Source organism: Brienomyrus brachyistius, unplaced genomic scaffold (assembly GCF_023856365.1).
Source record: "Brienomyrus brachyistius isolate T26 unplaced genomic scaffold, BBRACH_0.4 scaffold74, whole genome shotgun sequence".
Lineage (NCBI taxonomy): Eukaryota > Metazoa > Chordata > Actinopteri > Osteoglossiformes > Mormyridae > Brienomyrus > Brienomyrus brachyistius.
The window spans coordinates 251,952-275,845 of NW_026042349.1; the positions used below are offsets into that span (position 1 = coordinate 251,952).

General features: G+C 44.2%; 2 protein-coding genes across 4 annotated transcripts; both read left to right on the plus strand.

Moving 5' to 3' along the window:
• The first annotated feature begins 2,264 nt into the window (after positions 1 to 2,264).
• On the plus strand, positions 2,265 to 6,987 carry zgc:195245 (uncharacterized protein LOC565483 homolog). The gene is made up of 4 exons (XM_049003024.1): positions 2,265 to 2,511; positions 3,865 to 4,107; positions 4,237 to 4,381; positions 5,963 to 6,987. Exons 2-4 carry the CDS (start codon positions 3,998 to 4,000, stop codon positions 6,059 to 6,061), a joined length of 354 nt encoding a protein of 117 aa, XP_048858981.1. The 5' UTR covers positions 2,265 to 2,511; positions 3,865 to 3,997; the 3' UTR covers positions 6,062 to 6,987.
• Positions 6,988 to 8,876: 1,889 nt separating this feature from the next.
• inavaa (innate immunity activator a) lies at positions 8,877 to 22,294 on the plus strand. Of its 3 annotated transcripts, XM_049003078.1 has the most exons (10): positions 8,877 to 9,165; positions 15,576 to 15,686; positions 16,687 to 16,820; positions 17,336 to 17,458; positions 17,777 to 17,990; positions 18,175 to 18,225; positions 18,413 to 18,653; positions 20,187 to 20,345; positions 20,596 to 21,379; positions 21,592 to 22,294. In XM_049003078.1, exons 2-10 carry the CDS (start codon positions 15,632 to 15,634, stop codon positions 21,691 to 21,693), a joined length of 1,863 nt encoding a protein of 620 aa, XP_048859035.1. In that variant the 5' UTR covers positions 8,877 to 9,165; positions 15,576 to 15,631; the 3' UTR covers positions 21,694 to 22,294. The 3 variants fall into 3 exon arrangements, with proteins under 3 accessions (XP_048859035.1, XP_048859036.1, XP_048859034.1); XM_049003079.1 differs by lacking the exon at positions 8,877 to 9,165 and having other exon boundaries at positions 15,528 to 15,686; positions 17,313 to 17,458; XM_049003077.1 differs by lacking the exon at positions 8,877 to 9,165 and having other exon boundaries at positions 15,530 to 15,686.
• The last annotated feature ends 1,600 nt before the right edge of the window (positions 22,295 to 23,894 follow it).

Consider the following 23,894-nt stretch of genomic DNA (forward strand, 5'->3'; position numbering starts at 1 on the left):
AACTTCACACACGCGGAACCAGAAGCTGCAACGTGACATAGAGAAAACATGCAAACTTCACACACGCGGAACCAGAAGCTGCAACGTGACATAGAGAAAACATGCAAACTTCACACACGCGGAACCAGAAGCTGCAACGTGACATAGAGAAAACATGCAAACTTCACACACGCGGAACCAGAAGCTGCAACGTGACATAGAGAAAACATGCAAACTTCACACACGCGGAACCAGAAGCTGCAACGTGACATAGAGAAAACATGCAAACTTCACACACGCGGAACCAGAAGCTGCAACGTGACATAGAGAAAACATGCAAACTTCACACACGCGGAACCAGAAGCTGCAACGTGACATAGAGAAAACATGCAAACTTCACACACGCGGAACCAGAAGCTGCAACGTGACATAGAGAAAACATGCAAACTTCACACACGCGGAACCAGAAGCTGCAACGTGACATAGAGAAAACATGCAAACTTCACACACGCGGAACCAGAAGCTGCAACGTGACATAGAGAAAACATGCAAACTTCACACACGCGGAACCAGAAGCTGCAACGTGACATAGAGAAAACATGCAAACTTCACACACGCGGAACCAGAAGCTGCAACGTGACATAGAGAAAACATGCAAACTTCACACACACGGAACCAGAAGCTGCAACGTGACATAGAGAAAACATGCAAACTTCACACACGCGGAACCAGAAGCTGCAACGTGACATAGAGAAAACATGCAAACTTCACACACACGGAACCAGAAGCTGCAACGTGACATAGGGAGAAAATGCAAACTTCACACACACGGAACCAGAAGCTGCAACGTGACATAGAGAAAACATGCAAACTTCACACACACGGAACCAGAAGCTGCAACGTGACATAGAGAAAACATGCAAACTTCACACACACGGAACCAGAAGCTGCAACGTGACATAGGGAGAAAATGCAAACTCTAACCCTAACCCTAACCCAAATACCAGAGGTGTGAGGTGACAGTGCAAACCACTGAACCATATATGATTCATTCAACTGTTATTCAACAAATAATCATGTTTCTATCTGATGTACAAACTAACCAAATTAACTTAAAATGACTCATGATACATTCTAAAATGTACAAACATAATACTAATCTTTAAGACCATAAACCTTTAAGAAATGTAACATCTACATTAAAATTCTATATCAGATCAACCAAACTTTGTTACTTAAGTTTTTGTGATAAAAAAAATTGTATATTAGGTTCTGAGTGCCATTGCTGAATGAACTCTACTCAGGAACTTAACTGTCCCATATGAATTGGGAACAGGAGGAGAAGATGGGAACTGTGACACCAATGGGTTTGGAACAAAAGAAATGCCATTTCAGTGTCAGCGCAGGTTGGATACAAAGGGGTAGAAAATGGCTGCTGGCTCTAGGGAAGCATAACCAGACACTGGTAACTGAACAGTGTACTCACCAGATTTTGCCTCACCAAAGAACCTCCACCGCACACTGTTTTACAAGCTCATTACTGATTTTCAATCTCATTTGGCTAACAACAAACAACAATGGCACTGTGGAATGCTAGGGTTTGACGGCTTTAGATTTCTGTGCAGATTTGGAGGGTTTTTCTTCCACAAACCATCTGAAGAAGGGAGAGTCCCAGGCTCAGCCCACAGGTTGATCACCCACTGGGCAAGTGTTTGCTTAAGACAACAATTCAAGGAACGAAGATCCCTTTCTATCCCACCTGTGGTCTCTTGTCTAGTGTAGAGATCCTTCATAAGGACAATGAGGAACTTTGGTACAGCCGTTTTGAGAATATTCTACAGCTTGACATTCTCAATACAATCAAAGGCTTTGTTGTTTTCACGACCTCCTGCATTCTGGCCTCCTTGTACGGCTGCTGCCCACTTTCTTCTTCGCAGGTTTGGTCGGGCACCTCTAAGACCTGCCTGCCTTGAGGGACCATGAAAGCAGCCGAAAACTCCATGCAGCATAATTTGTTCAGTGACCTTTTGTCTGTCTTTCCTAAGTTTAAAGCTGTGGCATATCAAATTAAAGCTGAAAGTATTCTGAGAAGATCCGGAATAAGTAACTGTGTAGAACATATTGGAGTTTGTTTCCTTAATCAGACTACCATCTGCTGCCCGCTGGGGATGGAACCAATCACCAGCAGGGTTACTGCTAAGGTGGAGTAAAGCATATCAGGTGTAGTGAGCTGCATTCTGGACGGTCCAGCGGGTATCACTTACCGTCCACCCCCAGGCCATTGCAGGTGTCTTTACATGCACAATGACACATGGAGTGCGCTCCTATCTCTGTGTGCTGCTGTCTGCTTCTTGCGGAATGTGATACCCCATGTGTGCTGTGCACATAGTGCTTAGCTTGGTAATCTTCTTTGAAAGGCACAAGAACATCTCCTTAAGGGAGCCTGCGTACCGTCTTGCTAAGCTACTGCTCTGCCTCTGTCTCCCTGGAAATCTGTTAGCTGATATGCTGCCCTGCCGCACTATGGAACAGGTAAAGAGCAGGGCTTTGGGGGTGTAACTGATATGCATGTTCAACAGGTTATCTAATAATGGATGGGGAGCCATATGTGGTGAGAAGTTTGACTCTTAAAAGCTGCTGTTTGTCACAGCCTAGCAAGTTGAAGGATTGTTGATGATTAAAATATGCAGCGCTGGAATCGTCCCGAATTCTTTTATTTAAGCACCTGCTTCCTGAATTTTAAATAGTTTCTGACTGATATTTATTACATCAGTAGATATCACTTACTGTATATGTTCTTATAAAAACAAATATATTCATTCCTGAATTAGAGCAAAAACCAGTCTGTGATATATCACAAAAACACTGTAGGTAACGTAAATTTGTAATATATTATTGCAATTTGTATGCAGGTAATGTATTGCTAATATAAAATTACAATATTGCAATGGTAAACACAATATTCATGTGGACATTGTATATTTTGTAAATTTATATTTTTTAAGGAATTTTGGCAGCCAGGAATTAGTTACAGTTATTGGGGACTGATGGCTTACATACTATTGCTACTTTGGGGCTGGGTGTTTTGCCTGTATTTTGTGAAGTTTGTCACTGTGTAGGTAAAGAAAACCACACCTCCAACAGGCCGCAGTATAAGAACAGCAGTCCTGTAATTACACTCTGTGTCCAGCAGGGAATGCTAAGAAACTGTAGTGTGTCGGTCAACCGTGGGAGTCTAGTAGCCGCAGGGAGTCACAAAGCTTTCAAAGAAGGAAGCTGCTGGCTTTGTTGCTCTACAGGCTTTGTGTGGTGTGCCACTGTGGCCCTGCTGGTGGTATGAGTTCCTGATGGCCTAACCAAAGAGGGAAGTGAGACGTATGTAATAAAACAGCTCCACACTTCCTTGCAGTAACTCCAAATGTATTAATCTTGTTAACTGTCAAAGTTCATTATGAAGATAGTCGCCAAAAAAAAACTTTAATTTAAAGACCATATTAGCTACTGGAAAAAAAATGAAAAGAAACTACATGACTATCAAATATAATGGCTACATATATGAGTGCTATAGCAAAATATACCTATAACAAGATTAAAATGCAATAATCAATAGAGAGATCTGCAATGGATCACCAAAATATTAATACTGTAATTCTTAAGAAAATTCTTAAGAAAATCTTAAGGACAACTCAGGTCCACATTGAGCCCAAACTGCTGCAGTGTCCCTTGTGCTTGTGCAGTCAGATTGAGTTTCCAGTTTCATCTATTAGTCTATTAGCTAATGTTTAAGTTCAATAATTTTATTCTTGTAAACCATTCATGTACATGCATAGGTGTTTTATATGTGTTTTATAATTATACAATCACTTATGCAAATTCTTTATTCAGTGGTAGAATAGCACAACTGTTCTGGGAACGTGAGTAAGTCACAACATCACTGGAAGAGAGGGCAGTTGGTAGTAACTCTGTCAGCCCCAAGACGGATCCTTGGCCTCCACCTCAGAGTTCATCAGTCTCGGCCATGGAGTCGCCTGGGGGAGTAGCCCATCGACCCAAAAGGACATATGGGTCTACAGCAGAACCCCCCCGCTACCAGGACCTACACCGGGAACTGCTTCTCACTCACAAACGGTATGAATGGTAGTTCAGAACACAGCCAGAAAGACTGTGTATTGCGGGCACTGCATGGGCTACCTGTGGGAATCGTGTTAGAGACAGTGAGGCCACACTCATGCATGTGACACCACTGTCTCTGTGGAGGGGTTTGTCGCCAGGGGCCAAGCCAGAGCTGCAGCAGCGCCTGGAGCAGCGCCGACTGAATCTGCACCGGGAGCAGGAGCAGGCATTGCAGCCACTCTCCGATCTGGAACAGGAGCTGCAGAAACGGCAGCATAAAATGCAGCAGGTGCCGCTCCCTCGCTGACACTACACCAGTGAGGGGCCGCTCCCTCGCTGACACTACACCAGTGAGGTGCCGCTCCCTCGCTGACACTACACCAGTGAGGGGCCGCTCCCTCGCTGACACTACACCAGTGAGGGGCCGCTCCCTCGCTGACACTACACCAGTGAGGGGCCGCTCCCTCGCTGACACTACACCAGTGAGGGGCCGCTCCCTCGCTGACACTACACCAGTGAGGTGCCGCTCCCTCGCTGACACTACACCAGTGAGGGGCCGCGCCCTCGCTGACACTACACCAGTGAGGGGCCGCTCCCTCGCTGACACTACACCAGTGAGGTGCCGCTCCTTCGCTGACACTACACCAGTGAGGTGCCGCTCCCTCGCTGACACTACACCAGTGAGGGGCCGCGCCCTCGCTGACACTACACCAGTGAGGGGCCGCGCCCTCGCTGACACTACACCAGTGAGGGGCCGCTCCCTCGCTGACACTACACCAGTGAGGTGCCGCATCCTCGCTGACACTACACCAGTGAGGGGCCGCTCCCTCGCTGACACTACACCAGTGAGGTGCCGCTCCCTCGCTGACACTACACCAGTGAGGTGCCGCTCCCTCGCTGACACTACACCAGTGAGGGGCCGCGCCCTCGCTGACACTACACCAGTGAGGTGCCGCTCCCTCGTTGACACTACACCAGTGAGGGGCCGCTCCCTCGCTGACACTACACCAGTGAGGGGCTGTTCCCTTGTAGTCATTACCGCAGTGCAAGGCTGCTCCCTCGCAGTCATTATATTTACATTTACAGGATTTGGCATACGCCCTTAGCCAGAGCGACTTACATAAGTACTTTGAGACTCTGCGATGAATTTCCGATGCTAGCTCACATTACTCCAGTGTGGGGCCATTCCCTCGCAGTCACTACCACACTGTGGGGCCAATCCCTCACAGTCACTACCCCAGTGCGGGGCTATTCCCTTGCAGTCATTAACCCAGTGCAAGGCCGTTCCCTCACAGTCGTTACCCCGGTGTGGGGCCGTTCCCTCGCAGTCGCTACTCCAGTGCGAAGCTGCTCCCTCGCAATTCGTTACCCTAGTGCAGGGCTTTTCCCTCGTAGATACTACCTCAGTGCAGGGCCCCTCCTTAAAGCTTTCTGGGTTGTGCCTTTACACCAGCACAGATTTAGGGTTTCAATGCAATATTAAAAGAGAACCTTAGACTTATGGAGGAGGAAAAAAAAACATAGTTCCTCATTATTCCCAAACTTCATCCATCCAGCTCAGGGTTAGCAGCGGTCAGTGCAGGGATCATCCTGCTCAGCCCCAAGGTTCCTCTTTACTTATTAGTCACCCTTTTTGGTCACTGTTCCTCTGCTTCACTTCCACCTGCCTCTTTAGGCTTACTCAGTGTGCCATGAGTATCCCTATAAAAAATAAAATGAATTACCTGAAGTCTATACCAAAAGTACAAGGAGAGGGACAGGGAGGCCCACACCCATCCAGCACAGCACACACAGCTGCTCAGAGAAATGAAGTGTCAGAGTGTCTCTAACACATCCCTAAGCAATACACTCTGCCACTCCTCTCCCTCAGGATGAGCTGGAAGCGATGAAGAGCAGGCAGAACCAGGAAAATGCTCCAGAGTTTGTGCGTGTCAAGGAGAAACTGCGCCACATCCAGCTGTCTGAGTAACAGTGCCCCCAGATTCCCATAATACCCTAAGCTCATCTCCCTTCACAACTGCTGACATCACAACCACTGGCCTGCTCAAAAAATGTCTCCTCATGGCATTAGTGGCGGATCCTGGCAGGGGTAAGATGGGCAGTGACCCTGGGCAGCGTCCTATGACGGTGCAGCAACTTAGCAAACTGCTGGCATCAAACTGCCACCAATTTTACAGATTACATGTGGGGGGGAGGGTCCAGTGGTAAAGCTTGCCTGAAGGCCAATTCTTCACTTTTCTGATGTGAGACAAGGGGACAAGACGTAAATATCGTCATCAGGGCTTGGCTGCGATGGGAGCACGTGTAGCCCATATATTTATATCTAGCGGAAAACTTGCGCGTCACTGCGCATGTGCACGATAATTTACTACGTATATCCAGTAGGTGGGATGTATGTAAACTTTCCCCTTTAAATTTGTTCAACTCAAAATAATAAATATCAACTGTTCTGGAAAGCTATTCTCATCTATATTTGTTCAAGATTAATGATATATTACTACGGAGCCCCTAAGAGGTCAGGGTAACAAAATGTTTTTCGAAATAGTTTTACGTTCCCTCGCAATAGTTTTCTGTTTCAAATAATAACTGTACTGTGTTAGTTTAAGGTATAAAGCATAGAATTAATCGAGTAATAAGTATAAACCTGGACGATACAGACATGTTCATTGTAGTAGGATCGCAAAACTATTGTGAGGGAACGTAACATTATTTAAAAACATATTTTCCCACCCGGACCTCTTAGGGACTCCATACATTCCACATATTTCTAGATTATTATTGATTTTTATCCCAAAATATATATTTTATCACAAGAATCGAATAGTACTTCCAATGAGAAACGTGATCGGACAGAGGTAAATGTTAAACATATTTACTTACAAATTGTTTGTGAGAAAAATCCGACATCAGTTAAGTAGTTTTATAAAAGATAGTTATGTTTATAGTTTTAAAAACCTGAGAACACTTGAAACTTGCGGATTTAAATGGTATCTCATCCTGCTTTTGCGTAAGCTTCATTAAGACCTAGAAGACAACATCTGCCCTTTACTGGTCTGGAGGAATATCTTTGCAGTACGTATGCGCCGCCCGCAACCATCCGCAAGCTGCCGCTCGGACAACCGCCTCCAGACCGGAAGCGCACGAAAGCATAAAGTATGAGCTAGACGCCACCTGGGTGTCACTACTACTGTGTGACATAACAGCTGTGGGCGTGTCCAAACACACCCTCTGCCTGGGGAGCTGATAGTTGTCCATTCGTGCATTTGCAGCATCATACTTTCATCATTCTTCCTGCTGACCTTCTAACCACAGGCCTACCTCAACGCATTCCTTCCTTCTGACATTATGATGAGGCCAAAAAATCAGTAGCCCAATATGTGCATATCTCTTTTCTGCTCCAGCTGAGCGCTGCATTCAATATAAATTGTTAAATTACATCAAACGATGGATTATAGAAAGAGACAATGAAATGAGACTGAAAAAGTGCAAACTGTTTAAAAGAGCAGAATGTTTCTGTTTATAGGAATGCAATATATACTAAAGCTTTATTGCCATACAATTTATTCATTGGACATATCTTGTTATGAATTCCACAGTACAAAAAGTCTATATTTAATTTTATTAAATTTTATTTTGTGGTCAAATGGCATATATGTATATACATGTTACAAAGAGTTTTACAGAATAGTGTACTGATGTTTTATTTTCAAGTTTATTTGCTTTAACAGTTCAATAAGCTATTTTTTCTTATTGAAATGTCTGTAATAAATTCATTGAGATAATAAGACTTGAAATGTGGCATCATTTATCAAAGTTCCCCCAGACCGCAGACAAAATGGGCTGGTCTTTGGCATAAAACTCCCGGGATGAAAATTAGTTCCCCTCCGTGCCTGAGCTGAGGCATCCGCCACTACACCGCCACCCGGGGGCTAGAGGAGGGTGAAGGTGGGGAAAAAACAAACACTTGTACTAATTAAGTAAAAGAAAATATAGAGGTCAATTTATTTCCCTCCTCACTATGTCATGTTAACAAAAAATATATGATTCAGAGCTCTACGGTTCACGTCTTGTTTCGCAGTGCTGTTGACAGAGTTTCGTTTCGCACCCTGACCCCTCTAACATCAGATCCCCTCGGAGACCGGCTGTGGAGTTATTCCACTTCAGCGAATATGGAAATCAACTCCTAAAACTCATCGGCTTTCACATGGAAATGGAGCGCCGTTTAATTAGCTGGTCTTTTCACTTGGAACTGCGCTGTACAGAGTATAAAAATGCGCCATCTGCCAGGTCAGCGACAAACCCCATCTGGCTGAATAAGACAGGCATAGCGGCGTGTGTGTGTGTGTGTGTGTGTGTGTGTGGGGGGGGGGGGGGGTCGACAACGGGAGCCGGAGTTTATGGTCTACTGATTCAGCATGATCACTCGTACCATAGACCATAGGTCTCTACAGATTCGTCTTCCGCGACAGTATCAATGTTATATAAACCTGATATACGTAAATACATTTCAATATATTCTTATTTGGCTTGTTTCAGTCCAGCGTAACGTGATTTAAAGCAAGGAAACAGCGGGCGTCTGAAATCATTCATTACTTTAAAACTAGTAACAGCCAGGTGTCGTAGGCACTCGCCTTTTCAATGCACTGCTGTCACGCTATTCATTCGCGTTTACAAACCTTCAATGCCCCCCCCCCCCAGTCCCTTTAGGACCGTCGTATAGCGCATGAAAAGGCACGTTCAGTCTTTGTAATGTTATTTGTCCGCAGGGATAAAGATGGAGATCGTGTTTCAAAGACTGTACTTTAATATTTAACCCTTTTTATAGTCGAAAAACTGAATGTTTGCAATGTCAGTACTCATATTCCGTCATGAAGTTTGCTAGTGTTATTTTAGTTCACGAAAATTCAGCTCATTGACTCTCCCCTTCGTGAGTGACAGTGGTATGACCGAAGTAAGATCTCTGAAAGCGTGAGTGCAGCCTCTTGCTTTCCTGGACGAAATTGCTGCTGCCTTTTTTCCTTGTTATGGATTTACGAGAATGCTTCGTAATGTCTAGTTTCTGACTTGCAAAAGGTAAGTAATGCACATTTCAATCAAGAATAATAAATGATTGTTAAATGTTTGTTTTACTAAAATATTCTTCGTTCCATATTACATAGCCCTTTCATAGCTATTATGAAAATGATTTTGATAAATATTGTGATATTTTTTATAATGTTTGCATCATGTATGTACAAATAACGTAATGTTAATATCAGAATGATACATTAATCACACACACATAAAAACACACCTATAAGTTAAAGGCAGCTTTTCCGATGCGAGTCTTTCCCTTTTCAAAAACTCGTTAAGTAGGCCTACCTTCTTGCCTTATACCTTTCGGAAATATCATGATTTATGAATTAATTCCATATAAATATATATTCAGACTGTAGAATTAATTTCATGAAACACCTGTTGCAATACAGAGAATCGGTGATTCGTAGCTCTGGGTTTGCCAGGTAACAAAATTCAAAGGACAAGTTTGCCAAAAAACTTTCAGTTTGCATTGTTAGCTTCTGACAATGTCCTGTGCTAAGATCGCTAAGATCACTAAGATCAAAGACCTACTTTTCATTTGCTCCGAACGCCTGCTGCTTCTCTTATTATTCTCCTAATAGCGTATATTTATTAACCATCATTAAATGAGGCTCTGCTTTTAACTGTGTTCTATCGTGTTATTTACATACTGACCACTTTCAGTTGTAAAAGTAAGGACTGGGTTAATCAGTTTAGGTAAAAACATAATACAATAGGCGTTTCATAATCGTGGTATACGGCTTAATGCTGATCTCTTTGCTTGGAATCTTGTTTATTGAATCTTTATAAAGGACTATTTAAAATGTTTTAGGTAATCAGTCAATCTACGGACTACATCAGATGAACGATGCCTTAATGCCTAAACTACAATATATTGCAGCCAGTAAACTGAATGTAGAACTTTGCTGCGGTTATGTCCGTTTCATGATATGTAGTCTATAATTATCAGAAAGGTTTTTAATTTGCCAAGGGTTACTTATCTATCCCTGTATCATCAGATTTATTTAAAAGGAAATCGTAGGAGAAGCGTCTGCAGAAATAAATTCACACTTGGCCACTTTTCTCTTTTTTTTCAAGCGCAGTGAAATGCTCGCATGTATGCAGATCTGCAGTGTACTGTAGTCTATTTGCTGCCCATGCAGGCGCCGTTAGCTTGCTGCGCTGGTAGTTTAGGGTTTATGTGACTGTTGCGGGTATGTGAGCACGGTTTCAGTTTGGAAATGAGCCGTCTCGTTTGGGGGACGGGTGAGCGGCTCGCGGAGAGCGCAGGTCCATTGCTTTCAAGCGCCAGCACAGCTGTAGTGGCTCATGATTGGTTACCGTTTGGTGGCGCTTTTAGAGTCAGACATCCACACGTCCTACTCAACAAGAACAGTTCTTACTTCTGCTGTTCAAGATGTTTTCTGACTTTGTTATTAAGATTGTTTGTATACATTTTGTCGCAGCAACTGGCATATTAGCCTGATATTAAATCCAGCATCCCTATTTTGGTTTGGGAGAACATTTCCTATTATAAGGTTTTGCAAAACTTTAATATAATGAAGACACAGTCTGGATTAAAAAAAAACAGACTTGTAGTCTAACTGAACTGTGTGGGGGTCACAGCTGTCATTGCAACCAGACTTATTCTGATGAAAGTGAAGCATGTGTTTGTGGTTCCTTTCTTGTCCTCTTCCTGGAGTTCTATTCCTATTCCTGCTTATGCTATCAGTCACATGCCGAACGTTTGTTAGCTGTAATGCCTGTGCTGTTCCCAACAGTACAGCAGTCCTGATATATGGGTCACGGCTGCTGCTAGTTCGGTGTTTTGCTGCTTTTATTTTACCTCCTGCAAAACTGAAGAATAACGTAATAACTGAACATTGCCTGTTTTGGCTTTTACTGTGCCATAAATCCTTATATTTTCTCAGAGTAAACGGAGCTGCAGTGTTCTTCGTATCTACTATAATATCCCATCAATGTCATACCGCCTTGCTTGTGTGGGTCTCCAGTCTAAACAGGAACAAACACAACCTGGCCAGTTTCCCGTCTTTAGGTTATCATTGATGCCACAGATTTTCTGGGAAGACTGAGGAAGCAGCATCTCCTCTCTGCCGGGGCAGATGTTTGTGGGTTGCTCAGGCAGCGTGTCACCTGTACACCACCAAACACACCATTCGTCTGCTTTCTCCTCCAGTGCCATTCACGGAATTCTACGCCACCAATCCCACAAGTGGCACCTTTGAGCAAGGAACTCAACCTTGCATGTCCTTTGTGTTCTGTTTCTCAGTGTAAGCATTACACTAAGCCAAATAAGTGTGAACTTGTATGACCAATAAATCTTAGAATTAGGCAGAATTAGGGATGGGAGGATCGGGGGAGGGGTACACAGGAAGCAAGCGTCACCAAATCCAACCCATTTGGAGATGCTTTGGGCGTGACCTAACCCTAACCCTAACCCTAACCTAACCCTAACCCTAACCCTGACTCACCATGTGCCTTGGGCTGGACTGTTTGATGACTTGATCCATGACAGCTAAGCTGAGGCCAGTGGGGCGAAGGCCACGCTGCTGTTTTGCAGAGCCATGGTTGCCAAGCTGTAGGCTTAGGAATCTAGTGACCTTTGACTCCCCGTCCACATTTAAGGTTTTAAAGTGCGTGTCTGAGCTGGCACTGTATCAGCCTCCTTTGTGTAGGCAGCTGCCTCCTGCACCCCCAACACCCCTGCCCCCCACCCACGGAGGCAGAAACTCTGAATGGAACAGCCCTGTAAATACTCTGTTCTGCAGATGGACTCGCATGGCACATGGCGATGCACACCTTGCAGTTAGAGCAGACTATTGTTTCATGTCACTTCTTGAGTATTATCTGCATGATATACTGGGTACTCACACCATTGTTAACACCGACAGTTAGTGCTTGGTTTATCTCCCTGGTTTATTTGTACGGGGAAAGGTTCAAGCAGCTGTTTCGAGTGACCTCCATGCCATGGGCAGTGGCCCTGGGATTTGATCAGCCCTGACCAACAGGGCTGTTTAACGTTTGATATTGTGCTAGCAGCTGAAATTCTCTGTTTTATCCTTTCTGTGGAGTTTGAGTGAAGGTGCAGCACCACAAACAGAAAAGTTCAATAATGGTATTAACAAAAAAAGTGGCTGGTGCCGGGACTGGAAGTCGGGAGGGGATGCAGGGGCAGGTGCAGCTGACCCAGAAGCCATCTGTTCCTCTCAGAGGGAAGGGAGTCCTCGTTTTTGCAGATGTCCTTGTTAAAGGCCATTTGGGTCAGTCCCACCCCACAGACACACAATGCCGACACAGACATGCCCTCCATTCTGCCTCCATGGCACTGCAATGTACCAGTAGGCGGTGAAGTACTTAAGGAATCAAATATATATATATATATATATATATATATATATATTTGTGTTATGTATATGTCATATTGTGAGGACCAAAATATCCCCACAATGGGATGAAAACCTGCTATTTTGGGGACCACTTTTCCACAAGGGGAAACTCTATGGCTGCAGTCAAAAAACTAAAAATGCAAAAAGTCTTGGTTACTGGTGGTTAAGATGGGTAGGAGTTTAGGTTGTCAATGTTGGAATTAGGGTTTTTCCCACTGAAATGAATGGCCCCCCAAAGATATGAATAATAATTTTTGTATGTATGTATATGTGTGCGTGTGTGTGTGTGCCTCTGTGTCTGTGCGTGCCTGTGTGCGTCTGTGTGTGTGTCTGTCCATGTGTATGTGTCTGTCCGTGTGTGCTTGTATGTGTGTGTCTGTCCGTGTGTGTGTATGCCTCTGTGTGTGTGTGTCTGTGTGTGTGTCTGTCCGTGTGTGCCTCTGTGTGTAAGTGTGTGTGTGCCTCTGCGTGTGTGTGTGTCTGTCCGTGTGTGCCTCTGTGTGTGTATGTGTATGCCTCTGTGTGTGTGTGTCTGTCCGTGTGTGTGTGTGTCTGTCCGTGTGTGTGTGTGTCTGTCCGTGTGTGTGTGTGTCTGTCCGTGTGTGTGTGTGTCTGTCCGTGTGTGCCTCTGTGTGTGTATGCCTCTGTGTGTGTGTGTCTGTCCGTGTGTGTGTGTGTCTGTCCGTGTGTGTGTGTGTCTGTCCGTGTGTGCCTCTGTGTGTGTATGTGTATGCCTCTGTGTGTGTGTGTCTGTCCGTGTGTGTGTGTGTCTGTCCGTGTGTGCCTCTGTGTGTGTATGCCTCTGTGTGTGTGTGTCTGTCCGTGTGTGTGTTTTTTTGTGGGGCTATAAAAATTCTATAAATGTGCAATCGTTATGTGCTTATACTTACACTTTAATGTAGAAAAGGAAACTTGAGAGGCCGAATAGCTGTTCGGAAAGGACTGCGTACCTTATTAATAGAGTCGGTTTTTCCCCATACTTTCGATTTTTTATACTGTGATCATAATAACGCTATAACTAACAAAGTCTGAAAATATGAAAATACCAAGTTGGCAGGCATTACTTTAAGGTGTTATTCCTGGGGTGGTTGCGCTTATTTCCTGCTTTTTCTTGCGATAATGGGACAAACACTAAACTTGAGGGGTGGTGATGGTCGTTTTGTCTGTCTTAGCTGAATTTGTATTAAAAGGAGTAAACTTGAGTATTATTGATGTAAGTTTGTATGATTTGCCTTTATGAGGACGTGGTAATGTGCCGTTTTAAAATTTGCTTTTGTTCTTACAGCATAATGTATACAGCGAACAACACCTTATTGCAGTTTAATGTTTTGGTATTGCTACGCTTGTACGGCTTTACCACTGAACCGTCTAATCTTTAAAATCTCTGGCAGTTGACGCTGCCTACTGTCATACAGGCTTGATTTAATACCGCGTGTAGCGTCTAAGAAATGTAACGTGCCTTAACTCGCACGTAAAGGCGAAAAAGGTATTATTTAAAATTCTCAGAGTATGATACTGTTTGGTATTAGTGTTTATAACAACAATAACAACAATGGTGGTGACAACGACAATAACAACTACAACAACTACTACTATAATAATAATAATTATTATTAGTGTTCTCATTGTAAATTTTATACATGAGTTAAACTACATCTCTACAAACTGTAGTAATTTGGTATGCAGGAAGCAGGATGTATTGCATCACACATTTTTATTAGTCATTTACCAGACACTGATTATGACAGTATTGTGCTTTCATTTTGTCATACTGTTTTTTCAGACACACTGTTACTGGAGATGATTAATTTTCTTGGTAAACCGTATAAAGTTTTTAAAGGTACCTGAAAGAGATTTGCCCTTAAACTCAATGCCGCTGGCCCTGTGCGCTTATGCCCAGGCCGAGTTATGCCCAGGCCGAGTTATGCCCAGGCCGAGTTATGCCCAGGCCGAGTTATGCCCAGGAAGAGTTATGCCCAGGCCGAGTTATGCCCAGGAAGAGTTATGCCCAGGCCGAGTTATGCCCAGGCCGAGTTATGCCCAGGCCGAGTTATACCCAGGCAGAGTTATGCCCATGCAGAGTTATGCCCAGGCCGAGTTATGCCCAGGGCGCTCCAAGGCATTGAGGCTTCCAAAGACAGCCTTAGCTCCGGCACCCCCCATCCTAGGCAGCCGCCTATGTCCCTTCAGGATTGTCCTGCCCTGTGTGTGTGTATGTGTATACACACACACACACACACACACACACACACACACACACACACACAGACACACACACAGGCAGGCAGCTGCTGATGTCACGTATAGGATTGCCCTGCTTATGCTCTCAGAGTGATGGATTATAGACGCTCCTCTACTTAAGAACTTTCAACTTACGAACTTTCAGACACACGAACAAAGAGGGCTGCGAGTCCAAATTGTCTTTGTTGGGCTCCCGTTTCCTGTCCGCCACATCAATTTTGTTTTCTGTGCGCCAATTCCACTTAGTACGACTTCTGGCCACTACTCCTGCCACGCAGCAGCGTAGCGTGCGTACTCCCAGCATCCTAGTTCTTTGTACTTGCGTATACCCTTAAAATAATGTTGAATAACAATTTACGAACATTTCAAGTTACGAACGGCCGTTCGGAACATAACCTATTTGTAAGTAAAGGAGCATCTGCATATACGTCAGAAGTTTGCTCTCCCTCTATGTGTTTCCAGCTGCATTTTCAAAATGAGTGTATCAGTATTTCTCTGTTTGTGACTATGTTCCCTGTGATGGACTGGCACCCTGAACAGACTGTCCCACGCCCTGTTCTAATCCGGGCTGTCCCACGCCCTGTTCAATTATATAGGAATCATAATGTAAAACTTGTCTTTTGTTTGTGAGTGAACATAATGTAGAAACAATATATTATTAATTATTGTTTTATTAAATTGTGCTTGTATTTCAGAGACAAAATATTGTTACTTACAATGTTTTACTTGTCCACATTTTGTAAAACAATTAACAAACTGGTCTGTCTTCATTTCCAGACACCACCCAATTCCTGAAGTTTCCTTACACACAGAACTTGGAAGCAGACACAGAGATGGACAGCAAAGATGAGATTAGTGATAGCGACAGCGGAATTATCCTCCAGTCTGGTAAGAATAAATCATTTGTTTTTTTTTAGACAGAGCACACAATCAGGTGTTCCTTGACCCGCACAGTGAGCCAACACACTAAGGAATCATTTTATAGTAGCCAACTTCCCATTTTTGACCAATGGCATCAAACAAAGGAAAAGTATTTAAGCTCTACCATTTATTAAAAAAAATAATTTTTCTTCTGAAATCTTATCAATTATGGAAGAACATTGTGTGTCTGGAAGGTCTGTTGCACAGAGTGGACTAAACCACCTACTAAAGACTGAACGGCCACAATCAAATGCATTTCAAACAGGTCTGCTGGTTACATTCCTGGCTGTTGATGTAACTCAGCTTCATGCTCTGCCAGTTCATCACAATGGCAGATTATCTACAGAGAATAGATAGAGCAGGTTTTCACATTTTTACAATTCTAGTTTGCAAACTGGAATAGGTTCCGCTTCTCAGGCAATAAAAGTGCAGAGGAAGTCCCCTAATATCCTAATCTACTGACTTACTTTTACAGACATACTGAACAATGTTAGCAAACCACATTTATTGGTGGAAATTATTACCTTAGCAGGATTTGCATTAAAAACAGTATTTTTGTAGATGTAAACTTTTGTAAACCTAATGATTTGCTGAAGCAATTTAGGAACTTGATCCTGATAATATTTCATCTATCACCAGCTGGAACCTCGAACAAAGATTCTTAAGGTTACAAATCTCTGTCTGAGCACAGTACTAATTCCCACATTTGATATCCATTTTGGAGTTCTGACTCCTTGTACAGTGTAAAACCATTAGAGTGATAGGTGTACATTGCAATTCAGTCAGTGTGTCAAAAAGTTGTTTGGTATTTTGTTTCATTTAATAGAGCATTTGGTGAGACTTATCGTTGCTGTTGTTGACAGGACCGGATTAGTTGCTCTGGTTTGTTCCAGTTATCATCACAAACGGTGGCATGGACCAGTTGTTAATGAAAGCTCTCTGCTCTGGTTGTGAATGTGCATTGCAGGCCCTGACAGTCCCACATCGCCAACAAAGGAGCTGGCCGTCCATACCAGGGCCGTACGACTGAAGCATCAAGCCCTGGAAGAACGTCTGGAGCAATGTCTGCAGGAGCTGAGGAAACTCTGCATCCGAGAGGCAGTAAGAGCTGCCTACCAACATTCTTATAAAAGCAAGATCACAAATAACCCAGATCCCAGGCTGTTAGGGGGTCCTGGAGGACTGACTTGAGAAAGTGGCCTATAGTGATTCTCCTGCGGTCTCTGGAAAAGCAGCTCAACATTCAGTGTATGACAGCAGTCTGAATATGGCGCAATAGGAGCTTTGCATGGCAGACAAGAGTCCTAGCTTGTCTTGACGTGCCTTAAGCACTTACTGGAAATTAGGTTACTTCTTATTCATCAGAATGCTTAATGTGCTTGTCTTTCTGTGGCATTCCTTTGAAAAACAGAAAATATGATGTATATAGTAGGTAGAACTTCCAGAAAGTTCCCTAAGCTACTTCAATGACCAAGCTTTCTGTGGTTTTCAAGCTGAATGAATGGGTCCTGGGAAGAGTCCAGGTTTTTAGAAATAAAACACCAACAGCCTCATTCTCTCTGTGTTACAGACGATTGTGTGAATTAGCTGTAGTCTGGCTTGTGTTTGCTGCACAGGAACTGACAGGACAGCTGCCCGCAGACTACCCCCTGATGCCTGGAGAGAAACGGCCGTGCGTGCGGCGGCGTGTCGGGGCTACCTTTTCTCTGAACAGGGAGAGTGTCCAGACTGAAGGAAAGGTACTAGAGTTATGAGATTTGGGGGATTCGGCTGGGGGTCTGAGGACTGTTGTCAGGGTAAATGTCAGTGGCAGAGTCAAATAAGGTTACTTCCATTAAAGTACCGACAGTGATGGAAAGCAGGAACACAAGTCATCATTGTCTGCTTACTTTTCACTGTGCACTTGACATTGTATAATTATATAATTTGGTTGGAAATGGCTAATTGTGTTGAGTTCTGCCACTTGTCAGTCAGTTAGATCTGTCCAGAACAGGTTTGCTGTGTGGGTTTGCCACACTGATGGTATGTATCCCTATTGGCATGAATGCTCTCCAAAGGACCCCGAGTTGCTTTCATTGGAAGCAAAGCTGGCGCTACAGATGCGCATCCTAGAAGCGGCCCGTAAACTGTGCCTTGAGGAACACCTGAGCAGGTCAGTGAAGAAGAGCCGCCTGCAGCAGAGTAAGCGTGAAGAGCGGAAGCTGAAGGAGCTGCAAAGGGCCTTATCTCTGCGAAGAGACATTTTCTCTTACCCTGTGGCCAAACCTAGTGGTAAGTAACATGCAGTAGAGCCAGAACTCAACTGCGACTAAAACTATGTAAAATTCTAGCAACATTTTGATGAATGACGTATAATGACCTGACAAACTCCTAAATAACAGCGATGACTCTGTTTTGCATCCTCCTGCCTGTCTGTTATAAGCCTTCAGTTACATGGTTACTCTTGTTTTCACAGGTCCAGATACATTAGATAACCCTCTATCAGACTCTGCGCTTCAAGAGGAAGGTAAGTAAGCTGCCTGTATATCACCAATGTGTGATGCAGTGAATGAATTCTCACCGAAGCCCTGTTTTGCGGTACCTTGTGGGACAGGCACAGACATTACTGGATAATATGTGAAATATACATACCTGTAAGATACATCACATATATTTGTAGCCAATACTAACTCTTTTTTTATTGCCTACATTAGTGGAAGACCAGGCAACACAGGTGTTCTCAGAACACCTTTGTTCAGAAGACCCCCCAGAACATCTTCAGCACCACCCCCAGGACCCCCCTTCGGACATTCTGGAAGGACCAAGGCCGACACAGCGCTGCAGGGTGGAGTATGAACGCTGCCCTGTCCCAAACTCGCCGTGGAAAGAGTCCAGCTTGGACCAGCCCTATCGGAAGCCCACCAAGGCCCAGTCTACTAACAGCAGTTGTTCCAGGTAAAAATAAACATATTTGACAAAAACATTATAGTTTTAATATCTTGATGAGCAGAATAGTTCGGTTGTTACATAGTAGCTTGATATCTCTGGGGAGGGTTTTTGAATCCTGGCCTTGGCTTGTTTGTGTAGAGTTTGCATGCGTTTGGGCAGGTTTCCCTCTGAGCTCCACAACCCTCCCATTAATGTAATGCTTGTTCTTTCCAAGGCGCATCAGTCTGGATACAAGCTTATGCTAATGTTTCCCACTAAATTCTCAAGAGTGGGAGCCTTCAGATTTTTTTTTTTTAAAAGAGATATTAAGTAACACATGGCAATTTGAAGAGTGGATACTGGTTGAAGAAATGGAGGGTTTTGCTGAAACATGCACTTGATTGACAGACCAAAAAGAAAGCAATTTGGGTTATGAAGCGAGGTTGTGCAATGCATGGATGTCTGCCAAGGTGGCCTCTGCCTGAATGTGCTCCGCCGGGCTGTCCGCTTTGGATAACTCTTAATGCAGTACACAGACGGATAACTCTTAATGCAGTACACAGACGGATAACTCTTAATGCAGTACACAGACGGATAACTCTTAATGCAGTACACAGACGGATAACTCTTAATGCAGTACACAGACGGATAACTCTTAATGCAGTACACAGACGGATAACTCTTAATGCAGTACACAGACGGATAACTCTTAATGCAGTACACAGACGGATAACTCTTAATGCAGTACACAGACGGATAACTCTTAATGCAGTACACAGACGGATAACTCTTAATGCAGTACACAGACGGATAACTCTTAATGCAGTACACAGACGGATAACTCTTAATGCAGTACACAGACGGATAACTCTTAATGCAGTACACAGACGGATAACTCTTAATGCAGTACACAGACGGATAACTCTTAATGCAGTACACAGACGGATAACTCTTAATGCAGTACACAGACGGATAACTCTTAATGCAGTACACAGACGGATAACTCTTAATGCAGTACACAGACGGATAACTCTTAATGCAGTACACAGACGGATAACTCTTAATGCAGTACACAGACGGATAACTCTTAATGCAGTACACAGACGGATAACTCTTAATGCAGTACACAGACGGATAACTCTTAATGCAGTACATAGACACCGGAGCCAGTCCTATGGAACACAGGGACTGCACACCCTGGATGCTATGCTGTTAATGCGGTGCCCTAAATGACATCATATTTACATTGCCTTTACTTCTTGAAAAATGCATGCTGTGGTTGATTGTTTGATGGTTATACACAATGGTATGTATCTAGTTATTGTAAATAGTTTCTAATTTAAGCTGAATTATCTGATTTATCATTGATTGATAATGATATCATTAATTATCAGCATATTGTCTTGTTTTTCCACTGTGGTGGACTATTGCTGCAGTTTCGTACTTTAAGTCTCTTTTGCATTACAATGCACCTCTTGCACATGGCCAGTAAAGACTGAATCTTGAATTTGATAACTGGACTGTATTCTTAGAGTTCTGTCTCCCTCTCCATGCCTGTAGCAGCCCAGTGGTGACCCCGCGTTCCCCACCTCTGGACCTCCAGCTGGGAGATGCCCTCCCACCACTTCTCCATGCTCAGACACTGGGCCACAGTCAGGCCAGCAGCGCTCCCTGCACCCCGGAGCTGCCACAACGCCGCCCGCACTTCCAGTCATTCAGGTGAGCCCAGAGGCCTGTCAGTCTGGCGAAACTGAGCAGAGGCAGGAGCCAGGAGGGAGCCTGTGTGGTACCAGTCAATAATATCATGTCTTACGTTGTACTCTTGTGTACAGAAGAGACCAGTCATCAGCGGCATGTTATGCTTGAACACAAAGGCATTCCTCTTTCTATCAGCGGCATGTGATACTCCACAGGTGTACTTAGGCTTGCAGCCCTTTTTTCTGTCGCTCATGCGTTGCTTCTCTGGCAGACTGCCCAGGTATCAGACTCCTGACACCTCAGAAAATCGTCCAACAGGACAGCCAACGTGCCGACGACCCTGTGACCTTTCCATGACCCCGCCGGAGTACTTGGCCCTAATGACTGGCTTTGGGAAGCTGCGATATGCGTCCAGCTCTGAGGACAGCAGCTCGGAGCACTCTGTATCCTCACATACCAGCTCTCCTGGTCGCAACAGCCCCAGTGAGATGACCAGGTCGTGCCCCCCCCCGTACGGATACTATATTGCCCATCACAGTGGCTCAAATGGCACCAGACGCCAATTCAGTCCTCATGAAAGCAGACTCCATAGAGGTCCACCGAACAGCAGTTCTCATGTCAGCAGCTACCCCCACAACAGGCAGCACACTGGACACCCCAAGGGGCCCCAGCCACAGTCTGGAAGCAGCTTCTGCAAGCCTTCTCAGGTTCAACATCCAACCAGCTGCAACAGGGCTCCAATGGGACAAGAGCTGCCATACCCCCCTGAGCTGCATGTGGCACGTCTCTACTTAGGCCCGCCCCCTCTAGCCCAAGGTGCCGCGCCACAGTACGATCACTGGAATGGGAAAGCTCCACCCCCCCATGTCAGGCTGGCCCGCGCACCTTCCCTCAGGGAGTACCCGCAGCACCACAGCTGGGCGTCTCCCCAGGGGATTGTGTCCGAGGAGCTCCGCAGCTGGCAGCAGCGCACGCAAAGTCACGAGGCCCGCTCGCGCTCCCTGGACAGGACTGGGGCTGAAAGGGCATACCAACCACACGCTGCAGGCCTGCAGGTAAGCACCAGGCATGTGCTATGCAACATACATCAATAAATGACTGAGAAGGTCCCAAGATCTGCTGTTTACGTAATATTTATGTGATTTATTATACCTGAAAACTATTGCTGTTTATTACGAATCATGAATTAGTGTTCATTTAGGCGTCTGTGACATCTAGCCATCCACCACGCAAGTCGGTCATGTGATCTTCCTTTCTGCTCCCCCAGGCCCCAAAGGTTCCCCAGAGACGAATCCTGCAGAGATCCCCTGACGGGACCCCTGTGCAGTGGTTTGAAGAGGAGGAGTGTGAGATAGTGAGTCAGGTGTAGATCGGAACACAAGGTTCCTGTTACTGTGCTCCAATTCAGGATTCTGCTGTACGTGTAGCTTGATGTTTGAATGAGCACGTTTGGGTTAAATCCTTCCCTCAAGAGCAGAAGAGTAAGACCAGTGGTCAGCAGCCTGGGGAGAATCACCCTCCACAAGAGACACTCTCAACTGCTATTCATCATGTGCTTGAAGCAAGCCAGCGATCCCTGTGTAAGGCTGTATGCCTGTTTACTGCTGTAGGCAAATATTAAAAACTGACCTTTTAGAAAACTGAACTGAATATGCTCTTTGCATAGTCTCTGCTGATATTTCTTACATGAAATTTATAATGCTATTATATCAAGGGCATTTTTGTAAAACACTGATTTGTGTCTGAGTAATGTTAGCTCCAAATTAATATAGGGATAATAATATAGAAATTTTTAAATACCACAGTTTATAGAGACAATAGGCTTAGCTTTAGCTTTCTTTTCTTATGCGTTTCTGATTTACATTTATCTTCCACATGAGTCTGGCAACTCTACAGTACTGAATTTCTGTGAAAATGGCATATTTATAATAAAGTATTTATCATTTTTGATGTGGCAAAGTGCTTTTTAAGCAGGTGTGTCTATCATTAGCCCCAAAAAGCCTTAAGTGAAAAAATCAAATTACTAGAGGGGCAAGACCGTACAGCCCCCACACAAACGAGGTAGGAAGGTGCCGGTAATTCTCACACTGAGGCAGGAAATTGCATAAATGTTTCTATGGTGACCCCTACTGGATTATTTATGAAATATATTGAAATCTATGCCTTTATTTTGTTTACTTTAACATGCTTAGAGTAGAAAAATCGTCCATTAATAAAAATGAAATCAGACATAATATGAATGGAGCATGACGGGTTCAGTAGTGAACCAGAGAACTTTTGTCAGGTGACGAAACCCTAAGTAGTAGTTCTGTATACATTCCCTTATCCTTTTATTTTTATGATTATTCTTTCTGTGACTCTATATATTTGAAACACTTGCAAGACTGGTGTCACGCTGTTTCACAACATGCCAGAAAAACGTCACCAAAAGCCCCCCCCCCCCCCCCCCCCGCAGAAAGTGCGTCCCGCCCTGGAACAGGGTGTCTCTTCATCAGCTTTTCCTGAAGGAGTTTCACCCTGGGGGGACAGCTAATTACCCTGGACGTCTTTGTAGTTCTCAGGATCACCACTATGCTAAACCAACAAACTCCACGTTTACAGAAGAACTGAAGTTCACTTCCCGTATTTATGAAGAGCCTGGGAGTCACTCATAAGAATCGCGCTAAGAGTCTCACTGGGATAAGAGTTTGGACGACCGCAGACGAGGACGTAGTTAAAGCACACATTAGTGGACATATCTGCATCATTTAGTTTCATTTGTATCATATTTATTAGTCCATTAATTCCATCCTTTGTTCTTTTAACTGATTCAGCGTAGTTAACAGTAACGTCCAAGTACTGCGAGACCTCACAAAAGGTCCTGTCAAGTCGGTATCTTTCTATAAGCTGTGCTGTCCAGCCTTTCTGACACATCCCTCATTTACTGTCCTAGGATGAGAAAATTAACAAAACACTCATACTCCTAGCTCCCAAGAGTAGGACCAAAATTGTGTCACTGAATCGTCTACCCAAAGTAATATAAGGAAATTAGCCAGAATCAGTCCTTCTTAACAAAAATATCCATTCAGCAACACCAATCAGTGGGGAATTTCCAGCAGTGTAGTGTAATAATGATTCACGAATGCATTAGTAAGGTGCGCGCAGTGATTCACGAATGCATTAGTAAGGTGCGCGCAGTGATTCACGAATGCATTAGTAAGGTGCGCGCAGTGTTCTGGGCCTCACAGGTACAGATTTGCGGCCCCCACTGAAACAAGGAAAGGCTCCACTTTGTCAGCTAGAGACTGAGGCTTCTCATTGTGTAGCCGTTGTGACACACTGACACTTACATCTTCAAATACTCACTACGATCATTTTGTGTTTTTTGTTACCTTTCAGTCATTTGTCGACTGTGTGGCATTGTGGTGAAAAACTTAACTCATGCTGCACAGGTGAGTCTGCTGTTTAATCAAAATGACACAGAGTCATGGAGCTTACTGCCCAAAACAGATTCAAGGCAATATTCTAAATCTTACATCCATAATATGTGTTTAAATGAACAATCAAAGGTATGCAATTCAGAAAGACAAA

Coding starts and splice junctions, on each gene's coding strand:
- zgc:195245 (XM_049003024.1), top strand. CDS start 3,998: ATGGAGTCGCCTGGGGGAGTAGCCCATCGACCCAAAAGGACATATGGG. Junction 4,108..4,236: donor CTGCTTCTCACTCACAAACG/GTATGAATGGTA, acceptor GTCTCTGTGGAG/GGGTTTGTCGCCAGGGGCCA. Junction 4,382..5,962: donor GGCAGCATAAAATGCAGCAG/GTGCCGCTCCCT, acceptor CCTCTCCCTCAG/GATGAGCTGGAAGCGATGAA.
- inavaa (XM_049003078.1), top strand. CDS start 15,632: ATGGACAGCAAAGATGAGATTAGTGATAGCGACAGCGGAATTATCCTC. Junction 18,226..18,412: donor CTCTGCGCTTCAAGAGGAAG/GTAAGTAAGCTG, acceptor TGCCTACATTAG/TGGAAGACCAGGCAACACAG. Junction 21,380..21,591: donor CACACGCTGCAGGCCTGCAG/GTAAGCACCAGG, acceptor CTGCTCCCCCAG/GCCCCAAAGGTTCCCCAGAG.